Below are 20617 nucleotides of genomic sequence, written 5' to 3' on the forward strand. Positions count from 1 at the left end.
TAATACTTGAACAACCAGTGTCACTTACCTGTTACGAGAACAACAATCTATATACTTTAAAGTCCATAGAAACATAAAGGAGTTTTGTAAGGTCTTTTCCAATTCTTAATCTCATCGTATTCGCTGTCCTTTCCTTGTATTTTGACCCCAGATTCCCACTCTTCTTTACCATTGCCCTAAAATCTCCCTCTTAGGTTTACAAGTTCCCCTTTTTCCAGCCTTTTAAACCCCAAATTCTTCCCCTCTACCATCCCCCTATTCCAATCCTACCCTGGCTCCAGTCTCCAAATCACGAATTCTTCCCCTTCCTGTTTTCTACTCCCCAACCCCAGCCAACTCCTGATCCCCCAGTCCCCCAATAACTCTTGTCTTCTTTTTCCTTTCTGCAGACCCCCTAAATTCTACACCTCTCTCTCAAATTCTTGGATTCTGCAGTTCTCTCTCACTGACCTCCAAAGCCTTTTCTCCTCCCATCAGATCTGCAGCCCTCCCCTCTCTAGTGCCCTATCTCGAAATCCCTCCCTCTCCAATCAACGGACCACCCCCAAAGTCCTCCTCTCCCCAGTTCCCTATCTTCAAATACCTCCCCTTTCCCATTAAAGATGGAGCGATCCCCCAGTCCCTCCCCTCTGGCCTCTTATACCCAAATCTCTCCCTTTCCCATCAACAACCCCCCCTCGTACCATTAAGAAACGGAGGATTTCCCCAATACCCTCCTTCTCGGGTCCCAGACCCCAAATTCCTCCCGTTCTCACCCCCCCAAACCCCGCCTCCTCCCGTGCCGGGGCGGGACTAGCGCAGGTTACTGCCTGCAGGGGGCGGCTCGAGCCTCCAGCGCAGAGCGCAGAGCTGGGAGTGTGGAGCTTGGAGCCGGCACGGCTATTTCTATCTTATGATCACAGTGCCGGGGCTCGGGGCTTTTCCAGCTACTTCTGCCCGGGTGGGGAGCCGGCAGCGGGCAGAGGACGGCGTCGCTCCGGCCCCCAGGAAGCCATATTCTGCATAGCCAGCTCCAGGCCCAGGGAGGCGGCGCGCTCTGGCCCCTGCGCCCCGGCCCCTGCGTTCTCCCCGCTCTCCCCGGCTCAACACAGCCCCTACGCTTCGGCCCCCTGCACTCGGTGTTCAGTCCAACGTCGTCCCTGAGCTGCGGCCTCTGCTCTCGTTGTGCCACCGGCTCTAGCTCAATCTCCTCCCCTTCTGCCGTTGCGGGGACACTGCCGCCTGGCAAAATGAGCAACGTGTCCTTCCACATCTCCAATCTCCTGGAGAAGATGACGTCCACAGACAAGGATTTTAGGTAGGATTCCTCCAAGGGATTTCCCCCCCCCCCTTCCCACAACACACACATCCCCTCTACTAGGAAAATGTGTCAGGTCCTGGAGGGTTGGAGCTATTGAGATGTCATCTTTGTGTCTGGTACCTAGGACTGTGATTGGCACAAGCAGGCATAAGAAATGCTTACAGACCAGGTCACTATCCCAGCCCTTCAGGTCTTCAGTTGCCCTGGCCCAGGACAAACCCCTCTTCCTTTCTCTCCACCTGCTCCAGCCCTATAGGCCAATTCCCTCCCCAAACTTTTCCCTGCATCTCTCCCCTTCGTGTCTGTCTTTTTTATCCCCATCTCTATCTTCTCCCATTCTATTCCAGTCCATCATCCTCTCTTCCCTACCTGCCCCCTAACCCATCATTAGAGTCATATAGCAGTGTGGTAAGAAGAATGTTGGTTTTGGAGTCTGAGCCCGAGTTCAATTTTGATGATTTTAATTTTGATGCTCATCAATGTGACCTTAGACAACTCACTCAACTTCCCTGGGACTCTGATTCCTTTCCTATTAAATGAAAAGTTGGATCCAATGGTCTCTTTTTCAACTTTGTCCGAAGCATAATAGATTCTGCTACAGCCCTTTACCTTTACTCTATGTGTGTCTCCCTGCTTTAAATGTATTTCTTGTAAAAAGCAGGATGTAGGATTCTGGCTTTTAATCCACTCTGCTATCCTCTTCTGTTTTATGAGTGAGTTAATTCCCTTCACATTTACAGTTATGATTACTGAGTGTTTTCCTCCACCTTATTTTCTCACTGTTTATCTGGATCTTATGATCTCAAAATTTTTTCCAGATCCAAAGTATTCCTCTGTTTTCTTTTGCCTCTTCCTCTTCCTCCTTAATCTTCTCCACAGTGCCAGGACCTCCTTGATACCCCACAATGATGTGTTAGCATAGTCTTCTGTTATGACCCTTCCCTTGAGCCACAGGTCCACCGAGTCCCCTTCTCTTCCTTCTGTCTTCTTTCCCTGTTGGAAATTTGACCTCCCCTAGATTTTTCTGTAGTCTTGGATTTTTTTTTTTAAAGAAGTATAAGGAATCCTAGAGATGATTGAATCCAACCACTTGAATTTGACGCATGAGGGAACTGGAAGTAAATTGCTCAGGCCAACTTAACCATTTAGTCTAATATTCTGCTCAGTAGTATTGATAGAAGGGAGATTTGTCTCCTCATTTGTAAAATAAGGGACCTAGACTCGATTTCCACAGTCCCTTCCATTTACAATGATTTGACCCTAGGACAGCCTCAGAGAGTCTTTGAAGATATCTTTTCTTTGAAGAGGAGACGGTAGGTATATGGAGAAGCAGATAGCACTGGACCATCTGGGTAAATGATGTTCTAGAGGGATAGTATAATCCCAGGTCCTCGTAAGGGACAGGAAGGAGGGAAAACTGTGATGATGAAGACTCATGTTAGGGGGGAATAGTGGCAGAATCCCCAGGTTAGCTCTGGAAGGGGCTGCTCAGAGAATTAGAAATCTATAGTTAGAAGGATCTATCTAAGGCCAATACTCCATTTTCTAAATAGGGAAACTAAGATCCCAGTGAGATTAAATGACTTGACCAAGGTCACACAAATGGTATTTCTCAGAGATAGGATTCTATTCAAACCTTGGTCCCAATATCAGCTAGCCCAGCACCCCTGGTATTGTACAGAACAGGAAACTAAGGCTCAGAAATATAAGTTGTAACTTGCTTACTGTCACACAGCCAGTTAGTGGCAGAGAATTCAGATCCTCCAGCTTCCAAGTTGAGTACTTGGAGAAAGCTAATTATGGGCCTGACAGGGGCTCAGAGCAAGAGTGGCAGAGGGGACTGGTGGATACAAGTCTCTCTTTAAAGTCAGGAGAACCCAAGTTCAAGTTCTGCTTCTGATGCAGCCTGTCATGTGACCATGGACAAGCCCCCTAAAGCCTCTAGGCAGCTTTCTAAGAATGGAAGGAGTTTCTACATTGCATGTTCCCTGGAGAGATGAAGTGGTAGGTTCCTGTTCTGTACCCAAAAAAGGTGGCGGGTTGGAGGAGAGATCATGGAAAGGGACATAGACTGGCTTTAAGAAAAAACGAGACAAGCCTGGAGATGAGGTCCTAGGTTCAAATCTGACCTCAGACACTTCCTAGCTGTACTGCCCTGGGCAAGTTTGTTTTATAGCTAAAATACAAAAGTGAAAAAAAAAATCCAACAACCAGTTGCCTATTTCTTACCCCAATTCTGGGGATCAATAGATTCTCAAACAGAAGGTAAGGATTTTTTTAAAAAACAAAAAAGGGGTGGGGGGGGTGGGGGAGACTAGCTGTGAAATTGACCTGCCCAGAGGACAGGGAATGAATAGACCCTCTTCCTAGTCCACCTTGACCTTGGTTAGACCCTGGGAATATGGTGTTGAGTCTGGAGACCTTCTTGTGGGTCTCCCTGCTGTAGACCAGGGGTGGAAAAGCTGCTTGTCCCTGCCAGAAACCTGCCCTACATGGACCAAGTTGCCAAGCTTGCCTGCCTGCTCCTCTGTACATACCACTGTTTATGGAAATGCAGAGTCAGCCTTGCGCCTCTTAGCCCAGGGCAGGGGTGGGCCTTGCTGCCTGGTTTCCAGTGACGCTTAATAATGTGCCTTTTATTAGAATAATCCCTTACACTTGTATAGCCTATTATACTTTACAAGCTCTCAAAGAGTGCTTCATGGTGGGCAAAGTGCTTTCCTCTAGGCTGGAAACTTGGCTGGGCTAGCTTACTTTCTGCCTGTGGGTCTTTGATTAAGTCTCCCCCTTGATTTCCTTTTCTTTAAAAATAAGGGGGAGTCTGCTAGCTGATCTCCAAAGGACCTTCCAACTCCAGATCCTCTAGGAAAGTATGTAGTAGAGCTATTTTGTCCCCATTTTATAGGTGAAGAAACTGAGGCTTTCAAAGTTGAAGTAGCTTGTATGTAGTTATGCAGTGAGTACATTTCAGAGCTAGGATTTAAGTCCAGGTTTTAGGATTTAGGACCATTATTTGATTTTTGTTTTTAAGCCCTTGCCTCCTGTCTCAGAATCGATACTAAATATTGGTTCCAAGGCAGAAGAGTGGTAAGGGCTGGGCATTGGGGATAAAGTGACTTGCCCAGGGTCACACAGCCAGGAAGTGTCTGAGGCTGAATTTGAACTCAGGTTTTCCTGACTCCAGGTCTAGTGTTTCATTCCCTTCACCACCTAGTGGCTGGCACACTGGACCAGGAATTCAAAGATCTGGTTTCTAGCTTTAATTCTGCCATCAGGTAGCTGTGTGACCTTGGACAATGACTTCTACTTTCTGAGCCTCTGTTTTGTCATCTATAAAAAGAAGGATTTGAACTAGAAATTTCAAGAGTCCTTCTAGCTTTGATTTTTTTTTTTCTATGATGAGTTCATGGCAGAATTGGGACTCAGACTCCATCCTGCCTTCTGCCTCCTGGCCCAGAGGTCTTCCTCCCGTTTTGATATTCTCTGGGATAATTCTCTCACCCAGGTTTACAGCAGCCTAGAATATGAGCAGGATGGGAAGTGACAGGAATGACAAGTGGAGAAACTGAGGCCCAGGGGGAAGCTAGTTACCTTAGTATACCCAGAATCCCCTAGTTCTTAGTTATTCTAGTTATTTAATTCCTTGCTCCTTCTGGGATCCTTGAACTCCCTCGAAGACTTGCTTCTTTTGTGCTTATCACTATTTTGTACTCCCTCGCTATCAGGCTAAGCAGAGCCTCTTGCAGTGTCTGTGGCTGCCAAATCAGCAAGCCAGGCCAGCACATTCCATCTTCTGTGCTGTAGAGATGAGCTCCACAGCCCAAGGCTACGACGCAGTCTGTATATTTGGCCCCAGCTCTGACGACCTAGAACCTTAGAATATTCACGTAAGAAGGGCCCCAACAGATGCCTCCCCCCTCTCATTCTGCAGATGGTCTAGTCTGACCAGCTCCTTTTACAGATGACAAAACTCAGTCCCTTGCCCAAAGTCACAGAGGAAATTCGTGGCAAAGCCGAAGCTTAAACTCAACTCACGAAATCTCCTGACTTGCAACTCAAGTGTCTCCCCGCCATATCAAACCTGCTTTTGACCTGGGATCTAGAATAACAGAGCTGGAAGACATCTTGGGAGTTAGCTCTTCCTGCTGTCTCATTTTCTACGTAAGGGAACCGAGAGGAGAAAACTGACAGCCTAAACCCAAGTCTCGGGACGCCCCTTTCATGAAAAGTTCCCAGCCTGGAATGTAGATCTGGACCCAGCAACCTGCCAACCAGCATTTTTATATTAAGTAGCTCGTCCCGGGCAGTCCCTGGTCACCACTCACCACTGCCAGCCCACACAAAATCCAAAAGCCAAATGGGTACGTTTAATCCGTCAGCCAATATTTGTTGAACCATTATTGTATTATTAACCCATAGAATGTGAGCTCTGGGAGTCCTTATTGCAACTTGGCCATACAGCATCGGAACTGGGAGAAGAGAGCATTAAAGCTGTGACTTCCCTGTTCAGTCAACTCCAGTGCCACTGGGATAAAATATGCATTTCTTCATTTAGCTTTTAAAAGCAGACCCAGCCTGACCCCAGCCTATCCTTCCAGCCTCAGTAGATGTGATTTATTACGCCTCCGTTCCACATTCTGTAATCCAACCAAACGGACTCTTTCTCTGTTAGTCACACAACCTCCCTCTCCCATCTCTGTGCAGCACCAGAGGCTTCCTATGCCTGCGGGATAATCCCTCCTTCTACCTCTCTTCCTTTTGAGGTTGGGACCATCTTCTTTTTTTTTTTAACCTTTACTTTCTGTTTTAGTAACAACTCTAAGAAGCAGGGTAAGGGCTAGGCAAACAGAATTAAGTAACTTGCCCAGAGTCACACAACTAGGAAGTATCTTTGATCAGATTTGAACCCAGATCCTCCTGCCTCGAGGCCTGGCACTCCATCTGCTGTGCTACCTAGCTGCCCCAGGCACCATCTTTCATGAAGTCTTTTCCAATATCCCCAATTGCCAAAGCCCATCCTCCCAAACTATATTGGATTGAAATACTTTTCGTGTTTATTTATGCTTATATATGTTGTTATTGTCTCCCCCATCAGAATGTAAGCTTCCTGTGAGTAGGGATTGTTTCTCTCTTTGTAACCATACATCCAAGAACTGTGTCTCATACATAGAAGGTATTTAATAAATATTTGTTGATTGATTGGGGAAAAAAAGAATGTTACAACTGAAAAGTTTAGTAAATGCTTGTAAATACTTAAATAATAAATACTACTTTAATTAATACTTGTTGATTAAATGCAGAGACTTAGAACATGGCATATTCAAGAGAGGAGGGTCCTTAGAGACTGTCATTTTACAGATGATGAAACTGAGACCCCAGAAAGAGAGACTGACAAATCCAAAGTCATATAGCCAGGGACTGACAGAACTAGGACTATAACCTGGGATTCCCGCCACCTAGATCAAGGTTCTTTTTCTCTGGACCAGCCTAGCCAACTGCTTTATGCACTGAGCAAGGTGAGAGACACCAAAGCCTTTGCTTTGTTCTCTTTGCTCAGACCCAACTCCTGAAATCCCTGCGGTCCTGAGTCAGGCCACTCCTAGCACTCAAAGGCAAAAAATAACAGGGAGCTTTCTCCCTGCCTTTCAGACAGAGCCCAGGGAGCCGTACTCTATAAATAACATAAAGATGGCATCTGGATGGAAGACCTGTTGGTGTCAATCTGAGTAGTTGCTGCTGAATCCTCCAGAGGGATATGCTTTTCCCTTAATGAGGCTGCCAGATGGATTTGCTCTCAGTGTCCCCCAGGAAAGTGGAAAGAGCACTCTGAATTTGGAGTTAATAGACATGGGTTCAAATCTAGACTCTCAGCACTTAAAATGTTGTTAACTTTTATTTTATTGCCAATTTATAAGTATTTATTTTTTTTCCTTCTCATCTCCTCTCATCTCCATTGAGAAAAAAGAAAAAACAAACACTGCCTGCTCAGACAAAACAAATTCCCCTATCATCCATGTCCAATAACATGTTTCTTTCTGTGTTTTGAGTCCCTCAGTTCTTTGTCAAGAGGTGGGTAGTCCTCATTAGTCCTCTGGAATCAAGATTAGGCATTGAATCAGTTTGTGTTCTTAAGTCTTTCAAAGACGTTGGTTGTTACAATGTTTTTTTTATATATTACTCTCTTGGTTCTGCTTACTTCACTCTGCATCAGTTCATACGATCAATCAATAACCATTTATTAAACAAATGCCTTCTATATACTGCTCACTGTGGGTCTTGGTATAACAAAAAATGGCAAAAGACAACCCCTGCCCTCAAGGAGCTTCTCATCTAATGGTCTTCCCAGGTTTCCCTGAAATTGCTCTTTCATAATTTCTTATGCATCAATAGTATTCTGTTATGTCCTAAACCATTACTTGTTCATGATAATAATAAGCATTTATATAGCAATTAAAGTTTTCAAAGACTTTTATACTTATTATCTCATTTGATCCTTGCAACAACCTTATGAATGTTATTATTATCCTCATTTAATGGAGAAGGAAAAGTGAAGTGACTTTTCCAGAATCACACAGCTCTTCTCTGAGGTGAACTAAGATCTTCCTGATCCCAGATCTTGTGTTCTATCTGCTGTACCACCTAGGGAAGGAGGAAGCTGGAAGAGATGCTAAAAATCATATATCTTAACTCTTTAATTTTACCAATAATACCTCTGAGTCTTCATTTCCTTATAGAACCGTATCAAGATTCCATAGCATGTTAGAGGCAGAACTAAAAATCAAACCTAGGTTTCCCTCCCTGTGACTGCCTCATGAACCAGGTCCAATGCAGCTAGGTTGCAAGTTTGCCCCTCTCCTCCCAGGTCCCTTCTTTCCTATGTCTAACTTCCCCTGTTGCCGCCATCTTTGTTCTCAGGTTGTTTCAGATTCATCTCATCCCCAGTTTACCCTTCTTCCCCAGCCCCCAGTGGTAATAGAGAAATCTTAAAGCATCATCTCCCCAGTGTCGTCTGCTTGCCCATAGGGTACTCCAAAAGACTTTGAGAAGCCTTCAAAAGCCAATGGAGTGATTTTCTGAAAAAAGTATTTTTTTAATAGATGCCTTTGATTTTTATATTACATTAACTTCCAGATATATTCCTGTCCCTCCTCTAACCAGTGAGCCATCCCTTGTCATAACAATTGTAAGAGGTTAAAAAAAAGACCACTGAATAAAATTAATGACCACCTTGCCTTTGTCCAGTAGCAGATTCAATTTTATATATCCACAATCGTTCATCTCTGCAACGAATAATAATACTAATAATGTTGTTCAGTCATTTTCAGCCCCGTCTAACTGTTTGTGACCCCACTTGGGGTTTTCCTGACAAGATACTAGAGTGGATTGCCATTTCCTTCTCCAGCTCATTTTACCAATGAGGAAACTGAGACAAACAGGCTTAAGCTATTTGCTCAGGGTCACACAGCTAGTAAGTGTCTGAGGCCAGATTTGTTGAATTTGGGGAGATGAATCTTCCTGATTCCAGGCCCAGTACTCCATCCTCTATACCACCTAGCTGCCAGAATAATGATAATAGCCAACATTTGTATGGCATATACTATGTCCCAGACACAATGCTAAATGCTTTGTGATTATTATCTCATTTGATCCTCATGATGACCCTCAGAGGCAGGGGTTATTATCACCCCCTTTTTCTAGATGAGAAAGCTGAGGCAAACAGAGATTAAGTGACTTGGCCAGGGCATACAGTTCTTAAGTGTCTGAGACTGTATTTGAATTCAGAACTTCCTGACTCCAGACCCAGCACTCAATCTACTGTGCCATGTAAGTGAGGCCTGTGCATTTTCTTAAGTCTCCTTGGGTTCAGGCTTGGTCATTATCATTGCACGGCATTCAGTTTCATTTCTGGTTAACACTGTTGTAGTTATTGTGCATATAGTTTTCTCCTTACTGTATCAGTTCATCCAAATCTTCTCATGCTTCTCCATGTTCTTCATAGTCATCATTTTTTCCTTTTAAAAAAAATTCTTACCTTTTGTCTTAGACTTGATTATAAGAATTGGTTCCAATTCTTGAAGAATTAGATGAATTAGAATTCTTGAAGAAAAATTAGATAATGGGGGTTAAGTGACTTGTCTGGGATCACACAGGTAGGAAGTGTTTGAGGTCGGATTTGAACCCAGGTCTCCAGGATTGACTCTCTATCTCCATCTTAGGTGTCCCAAGACACCTAAGCATGTTATGGTGAAACTTCAGACAGTGTGATAGGCTGTCTAAGAAAGGTTTGGGGCCAGAGGAAACTTCCTAGTCACTTCCAGCCATGCCAGGAGTTGACATCTGAACCCTAAGCCCTGTTCTGCTGGCTTTCCCCTCGTTAAGGTCTTAGTGATGCTCAGATACAAGCTTGGGTGGGGAGAAACTCATTCTTCCAAGGAAAGCAAAAGACCATCAGCCTTTTCACCAGCCCAGTAACAACTATTTATTAAGTCCCTCCTGTGTGCAAAGCACTTTTCTTAGGTCTGGGGTGATGCAAAGCTTAAAGGACACAGACTCTGCCCTCATGGAACCTACAGTTGCCAGTGGGGATAAGATGCAGGCAAAGAGAGTGGTAATACCCAACATGACAGGTTAGATATGAATGAAAAGACAGTATCATGGAGTGGATAGAAGACTGGCTTTGGAACTTCAGGAAAACCTCAGTTTAAGTCTTGCCTTTTGACATATCAAAGCTGTGTGTGCCCATGGTTGAGTCATTTCATTTTTCTGAGTCATAGGAAATTCCCTGAGACAAAAAAAAAATTGCAAAAGAATTGTCAAACAGGAACAGCTAGGTGGCTGAGTAGATTGAGAGCCAGATGAGAAGTCTTGGGTTCAAATGTGACATCAGACACTTTCTAGCTGTGTGACCCTGAGCAAGTCACTCGACTCCCATTGTCTAGCCCTTACCACTCTTCTGCCTTCTAGTATTGATTCTAAAATGGAAGATAAGAGTTTAAAAAAAAAAGAATTGTCAAACTATCAGTGGAGGTTTAGACATCATGCTGATAAAATCAGTGGTCCACCCACCAAAAACCCCTCAATATGCTAGGAGGAAATTACAAAAGCTACGGAAAGTCTGCATGGGAAGTTAATACGGATAGTATTAATCTTTAGAAACCTTCACTGATCCTACCATTCCTTCAGACTTCTGTCTTGCCTTCTGGGAATTCTGTTTTCTCACCTCATCCTCTCTTTGTCAACCTCTTCTAATCTTCTACCCTCCTCACTTAATTGAAACTATCTTTATCAGGGTTTTTGTTTTTGTTTGTCAGTGTCCAATTTTTTTCATTTTAAAAAATCTTATTTAACTAATTAATTTAGAATACTTTCCCATGGTTCTATAATTCATGTTCTTTCCCTGACCTCCTCCCAACCCCCTCCCGTAGCTGATGCACAATTCCACTGGGTTTTACATGTGACACTGATCAAGACCTATTTTCATATTATTGATATTTGCACTAGGGTGATCATTTAGAGTCTACATCCCCTTGGGGTTTTCTTGACGGAGATTCTGGAGTGGTTTGCCATTTCCTTCTCCAGCTCATTTTACAGATGAGGAAACTGAGGCAAACAGGATTAAGTGACTTGTCTAGGGTCACACAGCTAGTAAGTGTCTGAGACTAGATTTGAATTCATGAGGATGAGTCTTCCCGATTTAAACCTGGATCTCTGTGTGTGGTGCCACTGGTTGCTCCCACATTACCAATCTTATTTTAATTTCTAAAGCAGATGACCTTTTCTCATAGGCTTAAAAATATTGTTTAAACTCTTACTTTCTGTCTTAATAACAACTCTAAGACAGAAGGGCAAGGGCTAAGCAAATGGAGTTAAGTGACTTGGTCAGGGTCACACAGCTTAGACGTGTCTGAGGCTAGATTGAACCCTTGCTGCCCCTCAGATGACATTTTCTCAGCCTTCATCGTTCCTGCTCTCTCCAAAATTCAATACTGTCCACCCACTCTTTTCCTCCTCCTAAACCCTTTGTCCTGCCTAGGCTCCATAACTGCTCTGTCATGGTTTTCCTCCTCACCATCTGGCTATCCCTTATCTGTTTCTTCAACAGATCACCATCTATATCTCATAGAACCCAAGGACACTGCCTGAGTCACCTTCTCCTGTCTCTTAACTCTATCTTTGTAACACAATCTGTTTCCATGGATTCAACCACCATCTCTAAGCTCATGGCCGGCCGATCTAGATCTTGAACTCAGTCTTGCCTTCTGGGAATTCTGTTTTCTCTAGAGCATCCATTGCCAGTTACCAACTGAAGGCATTGGCAACTCAAACTCAACATTTCCAAAGTGGTACCCATGATCTCCTACCCTTCCCCTCAAAATGCACCCACATCTTAATCACTTCTTAATTTCCCTGTTTCTTTTGAGCGCACCACCATCCTTCCAGTCACCCAGATCTGCGCCTCAGCTCATCATTGATTCTTCCTCATTCTCTTTCATCCCTTATATCTAATCAGTCACCAACTCTTGTCCCAATTCCCACCCCAATATATTTCTCATTTGTCCCCACACCAAGCTGGTTCACCACCTCTTACCTGGACTGTGGAATAGACATGAGTCTCCTGGATTTAGTCTCTTCCCTCTTCAATCTATCTTCCTTACGGCCGCCATATTAATATTCCCAAAGCATAGGTTCTTAGGATTATGGGTTCATAGGTCTTAATCTGGAAGAGACCTTAGAGATTATCAGGTCCATTCTTTTCATTTTATAAGTGAGAAAACTGAAGCCAAAGACATTAAGTGACTTTCCTAAGGTCATGCAGTGTTTGGCAAAGCCCAGGATTCAAATCTATGTCTAAGTTCTCTACTCCCAGTAATCTCCTCACTATCACACTCCCTAGTACCATGTATTTTTTTAAATAGACATATATGCATGGCATATATGTGTATATCAATTCTACATACATATGTAACAGCAGCTTGTTTACTACACTACTTTCTTTCAAATCTGATCATTTCCCTTTCAGCTCAACAAGCATCAATGGCTCCCACTTGCCTCTAGGATAAGCTACAGATTCCTCTGTTTGTTTAAATTCATCACAGTTGTAAGCTTAAAAATTAATATACAATAGCTCCAATTATCATATTTAATAAGATTTATTTATTTATTTATCATTTGTTTATTTATTATAATATTATGTAAATATATGTATTAAATATATGTATAAATATATTAAATATATTCTATAAAATTATAATATTACATAATATTTATTATTAATAAGGTTTATTAATAATAATTTGAAGCAAAAAGGGAAAATAAAAGGCTAGAGTAAAAAAGAAGAGCTCACCCAACTGTGAGGAGGAAAAGAAGGAGGGAGGAGTTACACACAGCTTAAAACAGTAACATAACATTGCTAAGGTGAACAAGGGAAAAAGATTCTTGGGATAAGAAAAGAATTCTGGGAGATTGAGTCCAGAGGTTCAGGATTTTCTAATTACACACAGTGTAGGTCTAGCTTACCTTTCTGGACTTTTTGCTCTTCCTCTTCTTCACTAACTGTGTTCCCAGCCCAAATGACTTATTTGCTATTCTTGGTAGAGGATTATACCATGCCTTTGCTCATGGAGCCTGGGGTGTGCCTTGTTCTCAGCTCTGACTCTCAGAATCCCTAGTCCAGACCCTCCTGAGACGAGCTCATAAGGGAAACTTCCTCTGATGCCCCCTTACCTCTAGAAAGAACTTTGTGTCTCTTCTGTATGTATTTCTATGAATACAAAATAATAAGAACATATGTATTATAGAGCGCTTTAAGGCTTGCAAAAACACTTTTGCAAATACTAATTTATTGTAGGTAAGTGTTATTGGTGGGTGTTACTTTTGTTACTACATTTTACAGATAAAGAAAATGAGGTTAAGCAGATTGCCCAGAAAGCACTGCTAGTAAGTATCTGAGGCAGGATTTGAACTCAGAGGTCTTCCTGACTCCAGGGCTGGTATTCTAACCTTCTAACCTGCTGCCTCCCCTCCCATGTTTGCTCCCCTTCCTTCCCTCCAGTAGAAGGTAGATACCTGGAGAATAGGGATTATTTTGATTTTGATTTTGTTTTCTAGAACTTAGTTTGGTGACTGGCACACAGTAGGTGCTTAAACATGTTGAATGAATGAATGAATGAGAAAGGCAAAAAAAAAAGAAGGCTTTTTAGAGTGGCTTCATAATGACCCCTTTCAACATCCCAAGCAATGGAAGGATTTTAATTAGGAACCATTTCTGTCTCCTTTTTAGAGAAGGATCATCGTCTAGTAGAGTCCAAAGAACTGGGTTTACATCTTGACTCTGACTGACTGGATGGGAGAGCTGTATTAGTCCTAGGTGGTTACATTTTTAGAGCCTCATCTTTCTCATCTGCAAAATGGGAATAATGTTTACTGCACATCATCTTCTCCATCCTTCTCCTTCCCCATCTTTTCTCTTCACCAGTCCTTCCCCTAAAGTACACCCCAGACCACAATCAAACTCATTAAACTGTAGTAAACCTTTCTGTAACCATGTGAACCATTGCTTTTATAAGTAAGAGGTATGTAAGGGAAACCTCCTGCCAACATCTATAAAATGAGCAAGTTGGAATAGGCCACTTTTAAGGTCCCATCTAGCTTTACATTTGTGAGAAGAGCTTTCAGACATAATTCAGCATACCGTAGAAGATAGGTCCCTGAACTTGAGTTCAAATCCAGACCCAGGTAATTAAAAGCCTCTGACTCTAGGTCAAGTCACTTAATTTCTCTTTATCTCAGTTCCTTATCAGTAGAATGAGAGAATTGGGTTTAGTGGCCTTTAAGGGCCACCTCAGCTCTAAATCTATGGTCTGTGATCCCATAGGGGGCAACTAAGGGACATAATGGACAGATAGTGCTACAGTGGATAGAGTACCAGGCCTAGAGTCAGGAACACTGAGTTCAGGGGGCAGTTGAGTGGCTCAGTGAATGGAGAGCCAAGCCCGGAAATGGGAGGTCCTGGGTTCAAATCTTGTCTCAGATACTTCCTAGCTGTGTGACCCTGGGCAAGTCACTTGACCCCCGTTGCCTAGCCCTGACCACTCTTCTGCCTTGAAACCAATATACAGTATTTATTCTAAGATGGAAGGTAAAGATTTTTAAAAAAAGACTGAGTTCAAATCCAACCTCAGACACTTACTGTGTGACCTTGAGGAAGTCACTTAACCCTGTTTGCCTCAGTTTCCTCATTTATCAAATAAACGGAAGAAGGAAATGGCAAACCACTCCAGGATCTTTGACAAGAAAGCCCCCAAAGTGGTCACGAAGAGTCCAACATGACTGAAATAACTGAACAACTAAAAGGAATAATGGATAGAGCATTCAACTTGGAGTTAGAAAAACTTGGATCCAAATTCAGCCACAAACATTTCCTAGCTTTGTGACCCTTAGCAAGTAATTTACATTGTTCGCTTCAGTTTTCTCAGCTATAAAATGGGGACAATAATAACTCTTACTTCTCAGAGTTCTTGTGAGCATCAAATGAGATGATCAATAAATCAATCCATCTTTAGATTATAAACCCCTTGAGGGAAGAAGCTACCTTTTGCTTCTTCTTGTATCTTCAGCACTTAGCACAGTGCCTAACACAATAGGTGCCTAATAAGTGTTTATTGATTGATCTGAGATTATTTTGAAATAGAATTAAGTGGGTCCATCTTCTCCATCCTCCCCCTTCACCAATGTCTCCATCTTTTCTCTTCATCCATCCTTCCCTAGAGTCCCTCTCAGACCACAGTGGATTCAGATATAGCTAGTAGCGACTCGAATAGCATTTCTGCCCTAGCACTGAGCCTATTTATTTCAAGAGTAGCATGGAGAGGAAGGTTTTCTGTACCACGTCCAGAGATAAAGTGACTTGTCCAGGGGCAGTAAAAGAGCACAACTGAGATTCAAGCCCAGGTTCCTTAACTCAGAAATCCAGAGCTCTTTGCACCACCCTATTATCCACCATGATTCTTTGAGTGATAGCCATTGGTGATCCAGATTAAAGAGCTATGGGTTTCAAGTTGGAAGGGCTGGCTTTCCCTCTAAAATCTCTTACTTACTGCCTGGACCACCATCAACAAATTATTTACCTCCATTTCCTACTCTGTGAAATGAGGTGATGGGCTCTATAATGTTTTAGATTCCTCCCAAATCAGAAATACGATGATTTTTATGAACAACAAAAAAGAACCATTTATTAAGTATCTGCCAAGATCCAGGTCCTGTGCTTGGCAGTCATGATACAGAGACAAAAGTAAGGCAATCCCAGGCCCCAGCAAACATGCGTTCTATTTATGGGGGGGTGGGGGGTGGAGAGGGTGTTAAGGAGGAGGGATTAGTCACAAATATCTTGCTATCAAGAAATCCAGAAAATATTGAAAAAAGACCTTTGGATTTGGCAGTTGATGAATCACTGGTATGAGTAAGCCAGATTTTAAGAAATTGAGAGGTGAGTATGAACGTAGAATGTAGACGATGTTTTGTTTTGTTTTGTTTTGTTTTTAATCCATACCTTCCATCTTAGAATCATATTGAGTATCAGTTCCAAGGCAGAAGAGTGGTAAGTGGTAGGCAATTGAGGTTAAGTGACTTGTCCAGGGTCATACAGTTAGTAAGTGTCTGAGTCCAGATTGAACCCAGGAATTCCCATCTCCAAGTCTGACTCTCTATCCACCGAACCACCTAACTGCTTCACAATCTTTTTTTTTTTTAAAGGAATTTTGGTTATGAAAAAGGAGATACAGGACAATAGTGTGAGGGGATAGCAAAATTAAATACGGACTCTTTTAAGGATGGGAAGATCTGGGCATGTTTATAAATGGTAGAGAAGGTGTCCGTGGGTAATGAGAGCCTGAAAATTAAGGAGAGAAGGAATAACTGCTTCCAGAGGAGATAAGGGGTTAGAATCAAGGGTTCAGGTAGAGGGGAGAGGAAGGAGAAAGTTCATCTTGTTCTGAAAGACAGAGGCTAAGGGGAGGAAAGAATGGGGGGACCGATATGGTAAACTTGAGTGGGAGTCACGAAACCTGCTTTCCTGATTCTCCTTATCAATCTTACTGCTACAGTTCACACTGTTGACCCCCATTTCCCATCTCTAGGTTTTAGTGATGCTGCTCTCAGGCCTTTGTTTTGTGATCTCCATCCCCTATCTGGGTTTTCATGGCAACAATCTGTCAGTTCTCCTTCTGCTTATCTGATGCCTTCAGTTGACCTATGGCCCTGGGGATGCTTAGTCTGGAGAATAGAACCTTAAAGGGGGGCACAGGCAAGTGTCTTCAGTATTCAAAGGGCTGTCTTTTGGAGGAAGGATTAAGCTTTGGCTTCCTACAGGTGGAAACTGGCCAAGAAGTCAGTTTTAGCTGGACGTCAGACAAACCTTTCTACTAACTGTCGTCATTGTTGTCATCCAGCCATTTTTCAGTCATGGCGACTCTTTGTGACCCTGTTGGGATTTTCTGGGCCAACATACTAGAGTGGTTTGCCATTTCCTTCTCTAACTCATTTTTACAGGTGAGGAAACTGAGACAAACAGAGTTCAGAGACTTGCCTGGAGTCATACAGCTAGTAAGTGCCTGAGGTTGATTTGAAATCAGGAAAATGAATCTGTGTAAAAATGGTCTGCCTTTTGCGCTGCCTAGCTGCGCTATCGATTAGCCACCCTGACAGTTCTAACAATGAGAGCTATCCAAATGTGAGTGGGCTTCATAGAGCAGTGGTGTGTCTTCCCCCTTGAGGGACTTCAGAGAGAGGCATTTGTCAGGTCTATTAAAAGTGGGGATTCATTTCAAGTATGGGTTAGTCTTGATGACCGTAGAGGTCCAATTCTTCCAATTCTCAAATTCTATGAGTTTGAAAAAACTTCTTTTTAAAATTTTATTTGCTCAATGACATGTAAACAAAAATCTTTGGCGTTCTTTTAAAAAAATTTTTTGAGTTCTAAAATCTCTCCTTTCTTTCCTTCCCTCCCACCTCTTTGCGAAGGCAAGCAGATTCTGTGATTATATGACTTTATTACACATTACTCCCCTCTGTGTACTCTCAAACTGGCCTATTTTCATCCCTCCCACATGATCTTCCATTGCCCAACACCGTCATCAGGCCTGGAATACATCCTTCTCGAGCTTGCCTCTAAGAATTGAGGATCAGCTCAGATGACACCATATAGGATTCTCCCTCCCTGTTGTTCCCTTCCTGCACTCACCTACTGAATTTACCTCATATATATTTTACAATGATTTATCCATGTATAGGCTGTAGAATATAAGCTCCTCGAAGGCAGGGATTGTTTCATTTTTGGTTTTGACTCCCCAGGGCCTCATACAGTGCCTGGCACCATAGTAGACACTGCTTAAGTGTATATTGAATGAATAAATGAAAGAATGAATACCATTTTGTCTTCTAAGATAGCCTTGTGAAGTAGGAAGGGCAGACATCTCCATTTTACAGATGAGGAAACTGAGGCTTAGAGAAATTAAGCAGCTTGTCCATTGTCACCTAGCTAGTAGCTATCAGCAGCCAGATTCAAGCTCCATTTGTCTCCTAACCGCTCTTTCCACCATAGGTGCCCATAAAGCCAGTTGGACCTGCTTACCATTTCTTCTTCCTGTAGATTCATGGCCACCAATGACCTGATGCTGGAGCTGCAGAAGGATTCCATTAAGTTGGATGAAGACAGTGAGAAGAAGGTGGTGAAGATGTTATTGAAGCTCTTAGAAGATAAGAATGGGGAGGTGCAGAATTTAGCAGTCAAATGGTGAGTGGCAATCTGAAGAATGGTCATATGTTCCCTGAAATAGCCTGGAATGTTGAGTTAACCACATAGAGACATGAGTGAAAGGAAGGCATCAGAACTGGGAGGAAGGAATCTCCTATAGGGAAAGTCATGACTCCCAACCAAGGAAATTCTAGGAAGCAGAGAAGGGGAATTCTCTTCTTTAGAAATAAAAAGCTCCAAATTAATGAGTGAAGAAGGGAAGACCATCATTGAGTTCAGATTGGAATAGCTGAGATTGAAGTGTGACTTTCAGAAGATGGGGAAGTCGGGATGTTAGAATGGCCAATTCTTCAATATTTTACCAATATCAGATACCTTGGGGGAAATGGTACCTTGAATCCTGTCCTGACCTGTTTGGAAAGTAAGGCTTGGATGGTCCAGGGCTGGAGCAGAGGACCCCAAACAAAGTTAAAGTGGGCCAGGATCCTGAGAATGATGTACAGTAGTGATGGCAAACTCAAATAGCAATGGATCTTTGTGGGCCACATATTGACTTAGAAACCCATAAAATAACGTTATCTTTGTCGTATTGTGTTTTTATTTATTTTGTTAAGCATTTCTCAATTGCATTTTAATCTCCTTTGAAGGATCTTGGATTTGACACCTTTGGTGTATTTCCTTCTCCATACTTGAAAGATACTGAACCAAGACAATTTCCCCCTTTCTAGCCTAGCCATTTGGCTTCATTGGAGATTCATTTATAGGTTCTCCATTTAATAATGCCAACTTTTTCCCCATGACCAAGTTTGGTCAGTTTATCTTTTTTAATTAATTAACTTTTTGATTCTTATTTATGTTAAAATATCCTTTTAATTCTCTCTCTCTTTCCCTTTCCCTTATTAGAGAAGTGGGCAAAAGGATATATGGATATATAAAACCATGTCTCATTTCTATTTATCAGTTCTTTCTCTGGAGGTGGATATACAAAAGTCATTCTTCAAACAATATCTCTATTGCTGTAGATGATGTTCTCTTGGTTCTGCTTGTTTCCCTCTTCATAATTTCATGTCAGTCTTCCCATGGTTTTCCAAAATTAACTTGTTTATCAATTCTTATGGTGCAGAGTATTCTATCACAATCATATGCCACAGCTTGTTCAGCCATTCCCCAATTGCAGGGCATCCTTACAATTTCCAGTTCTTTGCCACCACAAAGAGAGCTGCTATAAATATTTAGAACATAGGGTTCTTTTTCTTTTTCTCTGACCATCTTAGGAAATAAATCTAATAGTGATATTGCTGGGCCAAAAGCTATACACAGTTTTAGAGCCCTTTTCGGTAGAGGTCCAAATCATTCTCCAAAATAGTCGAATCAGTTCACAGTTCCACCAATAGGTATTAATTTCCCCATTTTACCACGTCCCCTCCAACAATTGTCATTTTTCCTTTTGGCATTTTGGCCAATCTAATAGGTACAAAATGATAACTCAGAATTATTTTGATTAGCATTTCTTTAATCGATACATTAAAACAGCGAAGGGCATGGAATACAATATTTCAGGGAGCAAAGGAGCTGGATTCCCAACCAGGAATAACCTACCAAGCAAAGCTCAGTATCATCATACAAGAAATAAGACCCACTTTCCAACCTTCATCTCTTTCAGTGATACTTTGGGTCTTTCTGTTCCCTCCTTCTTCCCCTGATTCCACTAAGACTGGGCTCTGAATGGTTTGTCCAGGGATACAGAAATGGGTTTATGTTGAACTGTGGACATTCTCTGATGGCATAAACTTAACCAGCTGGTTAGTGGGATTAGAGATTCAGTGTGGAATGGAAGGAGAGTCTCTGTGGGCAGGATTGGGGGAGAAGGTTAGTCCTTGATCGTTGACACTCTTCAGCTTGTCAACATTTTCCTAACATGTCTCACCCAGAAGTCAACACCATACTCAGATGAGATCTTACCAGGGCCCAGGACAATAAGACTGTCACCCTATTTTTAACCCCAACAAAATCAGTCTGTCAGACCACTGACTTGTCCCAACTCCCAATGAATCCATTTAAAACTCCTACTTCTTCCCAAAACAACTATCTAGTCTCATCTCCTCTCATCCTGTAATTGTGATGTTGAATTTTTTGAACTCCAATTTAGGGCTTAAAATGTATTAGAAGCAAATAGAATCTTAAAAAAAAAAACCTTATCTTTTGTCTTAGAATCAATACTAAGCATAAGTTTCAAGGCAGAAAAGAGGTAAGGGCTAGGCAAGGGAGGTTAAGTGACTTGTCCAGGGTAACGCTAATAGGAAATGTCTGAGGTCCTGTCTCTAGGCCTGGTTCTCTACCTACTAATCCACTTAACTGTCCCCAAATATAATCATATTAGATTTAATACTTCATTCTAAACTAAGAGTGCTTAACCTAGGGTTCAAGAAGTTGCTTTTTTAAAAAGGTTAATAACTATATATATTTTAAAATTTTATTTAATTAGTCAATTTAGAACATTTTTCCTTGGTTACAAGAATCATATTCTTTCCCTTCTCTACCCCTACCCCTTCCCATAGCTGAAGCAC

General features: G+C 42.3%; 1 protein-coding gene across 1 annotated transcript in view; it reads left to right on the forward strand.

The window, feature by feature from the left end:
- The first annotated feature begins 597 nt into the window (after positions 1-597).
- The window catches only part of CAND2 (cullin associated and neddylation dissociated 2 (putative)), a 53700-nt gene continuing 33680 nt past the window's right edge, over positions 598-20617 (forward strand). The window contains exons 1-2 of the mRNA XM_001366065.4: positions 598-1297; positions 17946-18089. Coding sequence (XP_001366102.2) covers positions 1230-1297; positions 17946-18089 — 212 coding nt within the window. The 5' untranslated portion in view covers positions 598-1229. The remainder of the gene's footprint in view (positions 1298-17945; positions 18090-20617) is intronic.

This window comes from Monodelphis domestica, chromosome 7 (assembly GCF_027887165.1).
Source record: "Monodelphis domestica isolate mMonDom1 chromosome 7, mMonDom1.pri, whole genome shotgun sequence".
Lineage (NCBI taxonomy): Eukaryota > Metazoa > Chordata > Mammalia > Didelphimorphia > Didelphidae > Monodelphis > Monodelphis domestica.